This window comes from Lepidochelys olivacea (assembly GCF_965140295.1).
Source record: "Lepidochelys olivacea isolate rLepOli2 genome assembly, chromosome: 1".
Classification (NCBI taxonomy): domain Eukaryota; kingdom Metazoa; phylum Chordata; order Testudines; family Cheloniidae; genus Lepidochelys; species Lepidochelys olivacea.
In genome coordinates, this window is record NC_140411.1 from 209835512 (window position 1) to 209850842 (window position 15331).

The window sequence follows — 15331 nt, forward strand, 5'->3', positions numbered from 1 at the left end:
CATTCCCTTTTTTAACAGATTGAGCTCCTTCAGTCTATCACTATAAGGTATGTTATCTAATCCTTTAATCATTCTCATAGGTCTTCTCTAAACCCTCTCCAATTTATCAACATCCTTCTTGAATTGAAGACGCTAGAACTAGATACACAGTCCAGCACAGGTCGCACCAGTGTCAAATATAGAGGTAAAATAACCTCTCTACTCCTACTCGAGATTCCCCTATTTATGTATCTCAGGATTGCATTAGCTCTTTTGGGCACAGCATCACACTGGGATCTCATCTTCAGCTGATTATCTATCACTCTCAAACCTTTTTCAGAGTCACTGCTTCCCAGTATAGAGTCCCCCATCCTGTAAATATGGCCTACATTCTTTTGTTCCTAGATGTACTCATTTACATATAGCTGAATTAAAACACATACTGTTTGCTTGTGCACAGTTCACCAAACGATCTAGATCGTTCTGAATCAGTGACCTGTCCTCTTCATTATTTAGCACTCCCCCAATTTTTGTGTCATCTGCAAACTTTACCAGTGATGATTTTATGTTTTCTTCCAGATCATGGATAAAGATGTTAAATAGCATAGGACCAAGAACCAATCCCTGTGTGGTATGTTTGGTTTACCTGGGGGCATGTTCACCATATGTGACAGGAGTATGAACTTCTTTTGGTATTGGTACTAAGTATCCATCTTCCTCACCATCAGAATCAATGCTGGGAATGAAGACAGATGTGCTGCCATCAGCCATGACCTATGATGGGAAACACACAAAATCATTTGGGCTATGAAATCTTTTAAAAACAGAAATTTGCTACTAAGTCCAGATGGGAGCTAGCACAATTACAGTTATAGCCAAGTCATCGTTTTGTGCTAGGCAGCTAAACGTTCAGGGTAATAGGAGTAGGAGTGGCAGAGCTAGACAAAATAAATGTTTTTGGCTAAGTATGCCATGTCAAGAATCCTAACCCTAAGTGCCAATGCATAAGTAATACTCAGGGATTTTAAAGTATACATTTGTGGCCAAATTTTCAAAGAAAAGTGTTTAAGTTCCATCTTTACTATATGCAGTTGCACATACAAATGGGTACCTGCATACAAAGTATATATTTGCGGGTCAAATCAGCAAACTGCATACTTACATGAGTACTGACACACTCATGCAATTATTTATTTTATTCCTGGAGGCTTTCTGCACCAAAAAAATAAAACTGATGCGCATAATATTTTAAAATTCTGCAAATTTTCTTTGTCAAATAAATGTGGAGGCTCCAGCATGGCGTTGGGGAGCAAAGGCCAATGGCTGCACAGAGGTTGGAGATCACTGTGCAGCTCCCCCTAGAACATGGACTCAGTGGTGAGGCTGTACCCAACCTTGGCACAGCACAAGGACTGGGCCTGTCCCAGAAACACCCCCCTCTGTGCCAGGTGCACCAAGTGTGGACAGGCAAGCTCAGTAAGGCAGGATCCAAGTGTGGAGGGGCTTAGTGTGGGGGGGATCCAAGTATGGGGCAATCTGGGAGATCCGGGTACATGGAGGATCTGGATACACAGGGGTTTGTTGGGTTTTTTTTGGTGCTACAGTAATGGGACTCTGTGGGGGGGGTCCAGGTGAAGGTGGTTGGGGCTCAGTTGGGGGGGGATGTCTGTGTAGAGCTCGGCAGGGAGGGTTGAGGGCTCAGTGGGGGGTCCAGATGCTAAAGGAGTGGGGCTCAGTGGGGTGAAGATCCAGGTGCAGCTGGTTGAGGCTCAGTGGGGTGGGGATCCGGGTGTGGGTGGCTCATCAGCGTGGACCAGGTGCAGGGGTAGTGGGGCTCATCGGGGGAGTTCTGAGTGCGGGGGCGGGGAGGGTCTGGGTATGAGGGGGTCTGGATGCATGCGGGTTGCACGGATGCATGAGCAGCTCCCTGTACAGGGATCCCTCCCACTGCAGCTGAGGAGCAATGGCTGCAGGATGTGTGTGTGTGTGGCGGGCGGGGGGGGGGAACTACAGAGCTTCCTGCAGTTGGGGGAGAAATCTGGGTGTGGGTCTGACCTGGTCCCTGATGCTGTGCAGGGGAAAAGGAAGTCCCATCCTCCCCAGCCCAGCTGGGACTAGCAGTAGAGCCCAGCGCAGGGTAGGAGCCATCATCCAGGTCTTCCTCAGTCCTATCCCGTGCCCCACAGTGATTTACCTCTCTGACAGCTGCCCTGTGCACCCAAAACATAGTGCATGGCCGCTCTTGTGACTTCCCTATACTTCCCTGTCAGAAAGTCATTTTTCTGCAGGGAAGCCAAGAAATTTGCAGGGGACATAAATTCTGCACATGCACAGTGGCGCAGAATTCCCCCAGGAGTATTATTTGCATTTTCATGAAAATATATAGTGAACATAATGTAGACATTTACTTTCCAAAATGTGGTTCCTGATAGCCCCATGATAATAATGATAGGGATTTTTAATTACATTATTAAATAATTAAAACATACATGTTTTAAATGTGAGATAGTTAAGTAAGAAATACTGTCCAACGTTTTCAAAGCTGGGTACGTAAAGTTAAGCTTGTGTATCCATACTTAGATATCAACATTTATATGGTTCCATATTCAGAGGTGCTGAGCCACTGAAGGTAGTGGCAGCTGTGGGGTGCTCAGCTACACTGAAAATCAGGCCACTTCTATTTAGGTCCTAATTAAATACCTTGACGGAGGTTGGGTAACTCCCAGCAGGTGGGTCTTTGACCAACAAGCAGCCTCAGATTTGGTGAAGCTGATGGGTGTGCTAGCCACTTTCCATTCAGGCTAACTGAGAGAACAATTAAATGTCCCTTTGTTTAGTAAAAAAAAAAAAAGGAGTACTTGTGGCACCTTAGAGACTAACAAATTTATTTGAGCATAAGCTTTCGTGAGCTACAGCTCACTTCATCGGATGCAGCTCAATGCATCCGATGAATCATAGAATTATAGAATATCAGGGTTGGAAGGGACCTCAGGAGGTCATCTAATCCAACCCCCTTCTCAAAGCAGGACCAATCCCCAATTAAATCATCCCAACCAGAGCTTTGTCAAGCCTGACCTTAAAAAATTCTAAGGAAGGAGATTCTACCACCTCCCTAGGTAATGCATTCCAGTGTTTCACCACCCTCTTAGTGAAAAAGTGTTTCCTAATATCCAACCTAAACCTCCCCCACTGCAACTTGAGACCATTACTCCTTGTTCTGTCCTCTTCTACCACTGAGAACAGTCTAGAACCATCCTCTCTGGAACCACCTCTCAGGTAGTTGAAAGCAGCTATCAAATCCCCCCTCATTCTTCTCTTCTGCAGACTAAACAATCCCAGTTTCCTCAGCCTCTCCTCATAAGTCATGAGTTCCAGACCCCTAATCATTTTTGTTGCCCTTCGCTGGACTCTCTCGAATTTATCCACATCCTTCTTGTAGTATGGGGCCCAAAACTGGACAGAGTACTCCAGATGAGGCCTCACCAATGTCGAATAGAGGGGAATGATCACGTCCCTCGATCTGCTCGCTATGCCCCTACTTATACATCCCAAAATGCCATTGGCCTTCTTGGCAACAAGGGCACACTGCTGTCTCATATCCAGCTTCTTGTCCACTGTCACCCCTAGGTCCTTTTCCGCAGAACTGCTGCCTAGCCATTCGGTCCCTAGTCTGTAGCTGTGCATTGGATTCTTCCGTCCTAAGTGCAGGACCCTGCACTTATCCTTATTGAACCTCATCAGATTTCTTTTGGCCCAATCCTCCAATTTGTCTAGGTCCCTCTGTATCCTATCCCTGCCCTCCAGCGTATCTACCACTCCTCCCAGTTTAGTATCATCCGCAAATTTGCTGAGAGTGCAATCCACACCATCCTCCAGATCATTTATGAAGATATTGAACAAAACCGGCCCCAGGACCGACCCTTGGGGCACTCCACTTGATACCGGCTGCCAACTAGACATGGAGCCATTGATCACTACCCGTTGAGCCCGACAATCTAGCCAGCTTTCTACCCACCTTGTAGTGCATTCATCCAGCCCATACTTCCTTAACTTACTGACAAGAATACTGTGGGAGACCGTGTCAAAAGCTTTGCTAAAGTCAAGAAACAATACATCCACTGCTTTCCCTTCATCCACAGAACCAGTAATCTCATCATAAAAGGCGATTAGATTAGTCAGGCATGACCTTTCCTTGGTGAATCCATGCTGGCTGTTCCTGATCACTTTCCTCTCATGCAAGTGCTTCAGGATTGATTCTTTGAGGACCTGCTCCATGATTTTTCCAGGGACTGAGGTGAGGCTGACTGGCCTGTAGTTCCCAGGATCCTCCTTCTTCCCTTTTTTTAAAGATTGGCACTACATTAGCCTTTTTCCAGTCATCCGGGACTTCCCCGGTTCGCCACGAGTTTTCAAAGATAATGGCCAGTGGCTCTGCAATCACAGCCGCCAATTCCTTCAGCACTCTCGGATGCAACTCGTCCGGCCCCATGGACTTGTGCACGTCCAGCTTTTCTAAATAGTCCCTAACCACCTCTATCTCCACAGAGGGCTGGCCATCTCTTCCCCATTTTGTGATGCCCAGCGCAGCAGTCTGGGAGCTGACCTTGTTAGTGAAGACAGAGGCAAAAAAAGCATTGGGTACATTAGCTTTTTCCACATCCTCTGTCACTAGGTTGCCTCCCTCATTCAGTAAGGGGCCCACACTTTCCTTGGCTTTCTTCTTGTTGCCAACATACCTGAAGAAACCCTTCTTGTTACTCTTGACATCTCTTGCTAGCTGCAGCTCCAGGTGCAATTTGGCCCTCCTGATTTCATTCCTACATGCCCGAGCAATATATTTATACTCTTCCCTGGTCATATGTCCAACCTTCCACTTCTTCTAAGCTTCTTTTTTATGTTTAAGATCCGCTAGGATTTCACTGTTAAGCCAAGCTGGTCGCCTGCCATATTTACTATTCTTTCAACTCATCGGGATGATTTGTCCCTGTAACCTCAACAGGGATTCCTTGAAATACAGCCAGCTCTCCTGGACTCCTTTCCCCTTCATATTAGTCCCCCAGGAGATCCTACCCATCCGTTCCCTGAGGGAGTCGAAGTCTGCTTTCCTGAAGTCCAGGGTCCGTATCCTGCTGCTTACCTTTCTTCCCTGTGTCAGGATCCTGAACTCAAACAACTCATGGTCACTGCCTCCCAGATTCCCATCCACTTTTGCTTCCCCCACTAATTCTTCCCGGTTTGTGAGCAGCAGGTCAAGAAAAGCTTCCCCCCAGTTGGCTCCTCTAGCACTTGCACCAGGAAATTGTCCCCTACGTTTTCCGAAAACTTCCTGGATTGTCTATGCACCGCTGTATTGCTCTCCCAGCAGATATCAGGAAAATTAAAGTCACCCATGAGAACCAGGGCGTGCGATCTAGTAGCTTCTGCGAGTTGCCGGAAGAAAGCCTCATCCACCTCATCCCCCGGTCCGGTGGTCTATAGCAGACTCCCACCACTACATCACTCTTGTTGCTCACACTTCTAAACTTAATCTAGAGACACTCAGGTTTTTCTGCAGTTTTGTACCGGAGCTCTGAGCAGTCATACTGCTCCCTTACATACAGTGCTACTCCCCCACCTTTTCTGCCCTGCCTCTCCTTCCTGAACAGTTTATAACCATCCATACAGTACTCCAGTCATGTGAGTTATCCCACCAAGTCTCTGTTATTCCAATCACGTCATAATTCCTTGACATCACCAGGACCTCCAGTTCTCCCTGCTTGTTTCCAAGGCTTTGTGCATTCGTATATAAGCACTTGAGATAACCTGCTGATTGCCCCTCTTTCTCAGTATGAGGCAGGAGCCCTCCCCTGAAGTGAAGTGAGCTATAGCTCACGAAAGCTTATGCTCAAATAAATTTGTTAGTCTCTAAGGTGCCACAAGTACTCCTGTTCTTTTTGAGGATACAGACTAACACGGCTGCTACTCTGAAACCTTTGTTTAGTAATAGCTCAAACAATGAAAACCACTGCCCGAAGACTAGACTGAATGCAGGGAGACAGAGAAGAGAGAACACCAAAAAAGCCAAGAACAAGCAGCTTGAAAGCAAGACACAGAAAGAAAAGCACTACTAGTATGGTCCTGAGAGAACGTCAAGGGCTTTCTGGGCAGAGTGTTGACAGACCTGGAACTGTGAACAAATAAACTGCCCCCTGTGTATGTTCCTCTGTTTTCAGAGAAACAGTGTTTTGTGGACATTTTTCTAAATGAAGAGGATTGCATCAAAGAAATACCTGAATCTATCATCAATTTCTCCTAACTTAAACAACCCCTGCATTGTACAGAGAGTTAGGTGCCTAAGAAAGTGATTTGCAGAAACTGAAAGAGAAGCTACCTAAGTTAGCCACAGGTAACATGCGGGGTGCAGGAAGGGGCTGAGCGCCCTAATCCACAGAGGTACTTTGATGCCTAACTCTACTCAGGATTCGCAGCCATGAACCCTCTCCTGGAGGTGCCTAAGCCAGGTCAGCCTTTTTGAGAAAGAGAGACCCATCCCCTTATAACCCTGTTTTCAAATCTCTGCTCTGCCTACTTTGGAGCAGGTCTCCCACATTCTAGATTAGGGCCCTATTCACCAGCCTATAGCATATTCTGGCATGCATTTCTCGCAATCTCTCTTCTTGAAGCTGTTCCACTTTTTATAAATAATTAAATATTCACTAGGTCAGAAAGTGAGAAAAAGCAAGATGTTGACTCTACAGTCCAATGCACTTACAGTACCAGGGATATGGGAGACCTCTGTTCAAGTTCCTACTCCAAAGCAGGCAGAATAGAAATTTGAAAACAGGTTTCTCACTTTCCAGGTGAGATCCCTACCCAGTGGGCTACTGCATGTTCGCACCTCCCCCTCCACTTTCTTTTGTACAAGTTAGATGTGCTCTGAACATGCCCATTGAATTGGGACCCACAGGTGAGTTAGGCAGGGGAACAACTAGTTTGAGAATCCCACTGGGTTTAGGTATGAATGAAGGCTCAGAGAAGCTCATTAGTTGTGGGGCAGCATCACTATTTCGGTGGCTTTGCACTTGCCCATCGGAGGGAACTTAGGCACCTTTGGGTCTGTAATGCAATGCTAAACTTTATTATACTGTTCAGTCACAAGGTGGTAATGTGTTTAACATACCTTATTATTTAAACTAACCTCAGCCATACCTGGCAGTACATTAAAGAATCTTATGGAAGACACATCTTACGGTGTATCTCTCTGAGAAGGAGGCTCTGTAGCTAGACTATATCTGGTACAGAAGCCTGACTTTATAGTAGCAGCCTTGCAATCTACAGTGTACAAGATGTATATGACATGGTGTCAGAAGTAAACTAGTGCCAAAGGAGAACAGACACAGAAGGAACAAAGCACCAAAGGTTGAATACAGAAGGAAAGAAAAAGTGAAGGAAAAACAGGTTGCAGGATGGATCTCATCACCATGCTACTCTTTAATGCCCCAGAGAACTTCAGTTTTGACAAACCTTCAGAATGGACAAAGTATTTTGCAAGATTTTGCATTGCAACCAAACTTCACATGGAAACTGGAGACATTCACGTATGTTCTTTAATTTATGCTAGGGGGAAGCAGGCAGAGAATATCCTTAAATCTTTTACCTTTACTGAAGAGAGTCAAAAAGAAAACTATGCAAGGTTTCTGGCTATGTTTGATTCATACTTTATATTCAGAGAAATGTGGTTTATGAAATGCAGGTTTTTACCAGAGAATTCAAGAACCAGGAGAGAATTTTGAATGTTTTATAAGAGCTATGTATGCATTGGTTGAAAACTGATTTCAGGACTACAAAAATGAAAATAGAGACAGGCTGGTTACTGGATTAACACATAAAAATCTTTCACAGAAACTACAATTCTGAACAGGCTTAACTTTATACACTGCTATTCAAATAGCAAAGCAATTTCAGCTGGTGAAACAGCAAAACCTAGAGCAATTTGCCACACCTGAAAAACAAGAAACTAGTTCAGAAGTTGTTAAAAAATGCAGCTTGAGTTCTACAAGTAATTACCATAAGATCCCTAAGTCTAAAAGGGACATAATCCAGGCAAACAATAAAGCTTTTCAGCCTAAATGCAGAAGACATGGAAAAATTCTTAGCCCAAGAGATGATGCATGGCCAGCCACAGGTGCAAGGTGTAATAAATGCACAAAATATAGACATTCTGTAGCTGTTTGCCATACCAAGGCAGTCAGGGAGTTGACTAATATTACAGACAATCAAGAGCCATTATTTCTGGGATCTGTCATATGGTGATGATACAGAGCCAGTCTGGAGAATGAAACTGAATATTCATGGCAAGACTACTGACTTTAAAATTCACTCAGAATAGATGTCACAGTCATCTCAGAAGTGACTTATAATCATCTTCGACCGCTCCCAGCACTGAAATCACAGGACACTGACTTTACTAACCTTGGAGATATTCTGAACTGCATGAGCCAGTTCACCACAGAAACAACTTACAGAGAGAAAAGCTTTGCATTCAGAGTGTATATGATCAAAGGATCAAAGACAATGACCTTCTCAGCTGCAGTGTGGCAGCCACCATGGGCCTAGTAAGAAAGGTGGAAGAATTCAACAGAATATTTGGTGACACTGGACTTCTGAAAGGAGATGTGGTACAAATAACCTTGAGACAACACTGAACCATACAGTATACATACACCTTGCAGGATTTCTATGCCATTGCTTCATAAAGTAGAAACTGAATTAGAGAGAATGTAATAGATTGGCATTGAGAAAATCTCTGAGCCAACAGTCTGGTGGGCACCAGTGACACTGATTATGAAGAAAAATGGAAAAATAAGAATATATGTGGATCTTAAAAGACTTAATGAAGCAGTTGTGAGAGAAAAATGCACCCCAACACTGAATGACTCCCTCCCCAAAGTGAAAGGAGGTACAGTATTCTTCAAGCTGGATGCCTCAAACAGATTCTGGCAAATTCCTTTAGCCAAAGAGAGTGCTAAACTGATTACATTTATCAAAACCACTGGGAGATTTTGCTTTCAAAGATTACCTTTTGGGATTACCAGTGCACCTGAAATTTTCCAAAGAAAGATGACAGAACTGTTAATGAACAGAAATGGAGTTGTAGCTTTCATGGGTAATATTTTTGATATATAGGTCTTTGATGGAAGAACATAAAAAAGCTCCCAACAAAGTCCTAACCCTAATCAGTCAGCCTGGACTGAAGCTAAACAAGGAAAAGTGCATTTTCCACCAACACCACTTTGGGACACACAATAAACAAAGATGGAATCAGTCCTAGCCCTGAGGAAGTAAAAGCAATTTGAGAATTCAATGCACCAATGAATTACAGAATTGAGATGCATTCCGGGGGATGGTAAATTACCTTGGTTGATCACTGTAGAAAGGTCTTGTAGGTATGAAACAACTGAAAAAACTGTTAAAATCCAATACATCTTGGCTATTTTCTAAACCAGCTGTGTGCCTAGGACCTATTGATTTCAAAGGGATCTTGATGCCTAGGTTCTTCTGCAAATCCCACTAGGTGCTTAATACCATTACAAATCTGGTCCTTGGTCTCTCTCTCTGTGAGTGGATATATATATATATATATATTCACTGTGGAACAGCTTCCTCAGCTTGTCCATAGTTTATTGCTGTTATACATGGAGCTTGTAGTACTGTCTATAGTTTTCAATTACTTATAACTTTGCCAGACTGTTTGAGCTTAAATTTTCCATTCTAGTTTTCTTCCTGAGGCTGAAGGATTTGGATAGTTTCAGCAAAGATGGTTCAGCTGTTTCTGGGAACGAGGTTAGTGAAAAATAGGTATTTTTGTCAATGGTAAAACATTTTCCCAATGAGGTCTTTGACGAGCTCTTGCACCTCCATGCTTTGGAGCAAAAACTTGAAATTTGACTGGGGGATATTTCAGAAGTCAGAAGGGTGCCTTTTTTTGTCACTAGGAAAATCTTTCTAGATTTGTCTGAGTTACAAGCTTCTGACAATTTTCATTTGCATATGCTTGGTACAGCTTTTTGTAGGCTTGCTGCTACAATCTCTAAAAACTCTGTCTGCACTGATTATTCTCCAGACCTACAAAGCTGCTACATGCCAAATAAACTGAGGGCTTGGCTACACTTGCAGATATAGAGCGCTGGGAGTTAAACCAGCCTTCGGAGACTGCAGCAGGGAAAACCACTGCTGTGTGTTTACACTGTCAGCTGCAAGCGCACTGGCATGGTCACATTAGCAGCCCTTGCAACGCCACAAAGAGCAGTGCATTGTGGTACTATCCCAGTGTGCAAGTGGCTGCAGCGTGCTTTTCAGTATGGGAAAGCATGCTTTTCAGCATACTAGGAGTATGCTCCTAGGCTCCACTCAACTTCCTACATGGTAGTCACACACTGGTTCAGCAGCAGCAAACCTCTTTGGCCTAGGGAAGGTGTGCTGGAGGGGGAGCCAAATGATCATCTATTGATTGGTGTTAATAATTCTTTGCAGTTCCCAGCTCTTGTTATTGGACAAGGGCTCATGAACCTGCTTAAACCTGAGTGGTTGCAAAAGATCACTGCTAGAACTGAGAATAGAACCCTGTTTCTAATATGGTAAAGACCCAAGGCTTATCCCTTTAGCCACACTACCTTTCAGAATGAATGTGCTTGGCTCTAGGTACTGAGCTATACTCTCTGTAACTGTCAGACCACACTTCCTTCCAAAGCAAGGAATAGGATCAGGATCCCTTATTCCCAACATTCTCCTCTGACTACCAAATAACTCGTGTAAGCAAAATGTGTTTTGTGTCCCCCTTTTGTAGCTTATTCACATACAGATCAACACCCTATTACTACTACTAATTATTCCTTTAATTCAAATGCTACTATATGATCATGTCATGAGAGACTGTTTTACAGGCCTCATTTAGTGCACCAGATTGACAGTGAATGAGTCAGAAAGTTGCAAGAAGTGAAAGGATATTCTCTTGGGGTTCAGGTGCTGGCATGGACTCCAGAAAATCTGGATTCTATTCCAGACTTTGCCACAGACTTCTGATGTGATGCTGGGCAAGACTATATCCCAGCACACATACATAAGGGACCTGGATTATGGTTGCACAAGTAACCTCAATTCTTCCATTTCCTGGCTTTTGAATGGTTGACTTTGCAACCTTATGATTTTTTTAATGTAGCTTTTTATATGTAGTTGTAGGTTTCATCACCTATTATTAAGGTTACCCAACACTTCCTGTAATAAGACCCTGTTTTCAGTTCCTTATATAACTTTGCCAGCCTTTAACTGTTTTGTCTAAATTTAAAATTTCCAATGATCTTTTCTCTGAATAGCTCTTACATCCTCACGTTTTGCATTGGGGACTTGAAATTTGGAAGAGGGAAAGCCTTTGTTTCTGGAACATGTCTTTTGCTGTCTCCACGAATGTCTGCCCAAATCTGGCCAATTTAAAAGCCTTTGAAAAAATCATAATTTGCACATGCTCATGAGAGACTTCTTCGATTTTAGCGGCTAAAATCTCTGAAGATTTCATCCTCTCTGAGCATGCTCCATCCCCTCACAGTTCCTAGTTCTGATGAGACTGTGCGTGTGCTGTCCTCACAGAGTGTTCGGGCATACTCCAGCCCAGGGTTACAAGGGTGAAGTCAGAATTTTTCTATAATGGCTGTTCTGAGCTGTGATGGGGCCAAGCACCAGAATAGAAAGCAAGGAGCCTTGTCTCTCGTATGGTGTCAGTTAAGGCTGGCTGGAAAATAAGAATTCTGTTTCATGAAAATTTTCCTGGTTTCAACATTTGTTCTGTTTCAGTGCAGAATTTACTTTTGTAAAGTTTTTGCAAAACATTTCAGTTTTGATGAATCACCATTTTCTGGCAAAAAACTGTTTTATTTAAAAATTCCTGATGAGCTCGACTCCCGGTGACCCTTCTGGCACCCAAGCATCGAAGGACTAGTCCATCTGATTCAAATGCAAAGGGACAAAAACCAGCCCATGGGGTGGGAAAGGAGTAGATTGGGACAAAGAGTTTGGTGAGACTGGGACTGGAGGTAGGGAGAAATGGGGACTATAACTGGCTGAGATGGGAGACTGTGACTGGGAGGTTCTGAGGGAAATGGGGGAAGACTGGAAGCCAGTTGATTGGTGGGGAACACAAATATCAGACACAGTGCTGGGTGGTGGTGGGGGAGACTAGGAATGCCTGGACAAGGAGACTGGGACTAGATACCAGTGGGGTGAGGGGAAACAAGGGCAGTGGGGAGGGGAGACAGATGTGACAAAGAGCTATGGTGTGTAGTAGGAAGAGGGCCTGAAACATAAGCCCTTGTATCTGAGCCCTGGTATGAGGCCTGAGGTCTGGACTAACGTAGTGGTCAAAACTTTGCTAATATAAAGCAAAATCAGGCTGTGAGCTAGAGGCAGGCCCTTCTCATAGAATCTGGCAAGAACTGGGCTGATATTGGAAAAACACATATTCCTAAGAGGAGCTAGGCACAGAGCACTCACGCAAACACATTCCAGAAGGTTGGTACCAGAACACCTCAATACCAACACATTCCCTAAAGATAACAGGAACATGCTGACCCATTCTAAAGATAAGGTTAGAGATGTACAAGGGGCTGGGTAGTAACTGGCTATGTCAGAGGGTGTCAACTAACTACGTCAGAGGGGCAGTGCGTAACTTGTCTGCATTGATGTATAAAAAGATATCTCAGAGGGACTGTTTTTGGTTGCCCTAGGGGATAATGGAAAGTACTGCCATTAACTGAGCTAGTCCATTGCAACGGGCATACATGTGTGAGTATACCTGTAACCATTGAGCCAGGACATTAGGACTGTGCTTCGTTGACAATAAACCTGACCAAATGAGTTCACTACGAACCGAGTCTGTGCATTTATTGGGCCGTTCGATTGGAGCCTGCTGTAAGGGCTATCTGGCCAGAGTCAGTACAGCACGCAGAAAGAACACACACATGCAGCCAAACATCTATCAACATGGAGTAAGGGAAAAACTGGGACTGGCTGGACAAAGAGACTAGGACAAGGAGCCAGTGAGGGTGGGAAGTGGGTAAGAAGCTGGGAAGCTGGGAAGCTGGGAAGTGGGTAAGGGGAGGGACTGACATTGGATTATGAGTCCGGGGAGGGAGATTGGTACTGGAAGACAGTGGGGGGAGAAGGGGAGAGACATATTGGATGAGGAACTGTGAGTGGCTGGGTAAGGAGTTTGAGACTGGATGCGGGATGGGAGAGCTTGGAAGGGTGAAGGGGAGACTGGGATTCAGACAGTGAGTCCAGTGTGTGAAACTAGGACTGGCGGTGTAAGGAGACTGGGACTGGGCTGGTAAGTCTGAAGAATGGTGACCGGAAGAGGTTAGGCAAGGAATACAGGACAGAGATAACAAATTAGGGGTGGGGAATAGATAGGTCATTGGAAAGGATGGAGCAGAAGGAGTCAAGCTTGGGGAGAATGGGCAAATGAGTCTGTGTCCACTAGAGTAGACTCCCCTTGAGAGCCTGGAATGGAACTCTAGATTCTAGAGTTTCATCATTCCTCTACTGTCAGCAAACCTCTGTGAAACCCACTGGCAAAGTCTGTGTCCCACTCCTTCCAATGTTAGCCCACATAGAGGATGACAACGTACTACTGTTATCAATTACTCCTTTGCTCAAGTAAGTAGCTAAGGTCTGTGCGTGGTGGATCTAAAAGTTCCAACCCTACTGATTGTAGCTAATTAGTTCATTTTTTTATCATTGTACCATGTGATGTCATGGTCAACTCATATGCTATTTCACATATAATCAATGCTTGCAAAATAGATTTAAGTTGTAGGATTATAGAAGTATAGGATTGATAAGTATTTAGGAATGATGAGTGTGTATTAGGTATATAAGTAAAGCATGGCTCAAATACAAGGCCTACAGCCTGAGACCTGTAAGATTTTAGCTTAGCCGTACTAGGCCATAGGTTTAAGAATGTTTGACATGAGTGAATGACCTAGGAATAACCCTATGCTCGTAAGGTCACAGGGTTACTGCATAAGACGTGCCAATAGGTGACGTTACAGAAAAACAGATTGCAATAAACTGCAAATATATTGTCTGAGACCATGAGACACCGGATCGTAACATATTTAAATATCTGTCCTGACTGCAGGATACATGTCATGCATAAATGCTAATGAGAATAAGAGGAACTACAAACAAACTATGAAAAACAGGGCACACCAATATTCATGGGGTGTGAAAGTACAGATATGGGAAAGGCAGCCGACTGACACTTTCATGCATATGCATAAGGTGTTAAGTGTGGCCAGAATTACAATACAAAAGAGGGTTGCCTGGTTGGGTAAAAGTGGGAAGACTCAAGGGATGACCCCACAAGAACCCCAGCAGGAACTATCCCTCTTGCAATTATTGTCTGTAGAGTGGTCCATCAGACCCAAGAATATCTTTGAGGATATGATTACAAATACAGTTATAATTATTGCATAGGTTTTTGCAGGATATCTATATGCATGGGTAATTGTAACTTTACTTATTGCTTTAATAAAACTTGTAGTACAGATAAGACTTTGTACTTCTGATTGTGTCTGTGGTCATTGTCCATGGACTTCGTGTGTTCCTAGAGCCTCCACATTTGAGAAGAGCACCAGAGACAATTTCACTCTGTTGTATCTAAAACTGTAGCAACTGGAGCTGAACCCATGGTAGTGTAATCAGTAAATTCACTTTAAATAAAATAAAAGGTTACATGATGAACATGGGTATCAATATGATGCCACATAACAGAATTTCTGATTTTCTATTCGCTTTTTTTAAAAACTAGGAAATCACACTCAAAAAACTACATAAACATACATTATTAAGGTTGCAAAGTCAAGCATTCCAAAGTCAGGAAATGCCAGAATTAAGGTTGCCTGTGCAATCTTGATTTGCCCCTTGCCCCTTACATTATGACACAGTCTTTAATTACATGACCACATATTATTTTTTCCACATGACCTCTGACTCATTCAGTGCACAGGATAGACCTACTCTGGGGTGAATCAGGATTGTGCAAAATGAAGGAGGTTGTTGTCTGTGGAAATGCTACACATCATTTGTTGTAGAAATCTGAAGATATGTTGTGAATGAAGCAGGAGATTGCAGGAAGAGAGGAGAAGGTCTCATGGTTCTGGCAGTTGATGATGCTGTATTCTATAGAACTGTATTCTATACCTGTCTCTGTCTGTGTGATTCTGGAGTCACAGGTGATCATTAATTTTTCATTTTCTGGGTGTCCAACTTGAAACCTTGGGGTCTGTTCTGAAAAAGTGCTGAGCATTCATGGCTGCAA

The 15331-nt window shown here is 43.7% G+C and overlaps 1 protein-coding gene across 4 annotated transcripts in view; it reads right to left on the reverse strand.

Moving 5' to 3' along the window:
• The window catches only part of SPAG17 (sperm associated antigen 17), a 298248-nt gene that overhangs the window by 44755 nt on the left and 238162 nt on the right, over positions 1-15331 (reverse strand). For all 4 annotated transcript variants that reach the window (XM_084612789.1, XM_084612788.1, XM_084612791.1 and 1 more), the window contains exon 32: positions 626-753. In XM_084612789.1, the coding sequence (XP_084468915.1) occupies positions 626-753 (128 nt within the window). The remainder of the gene's footprint in view (positions 1-625; positions 754-15331) is intronic.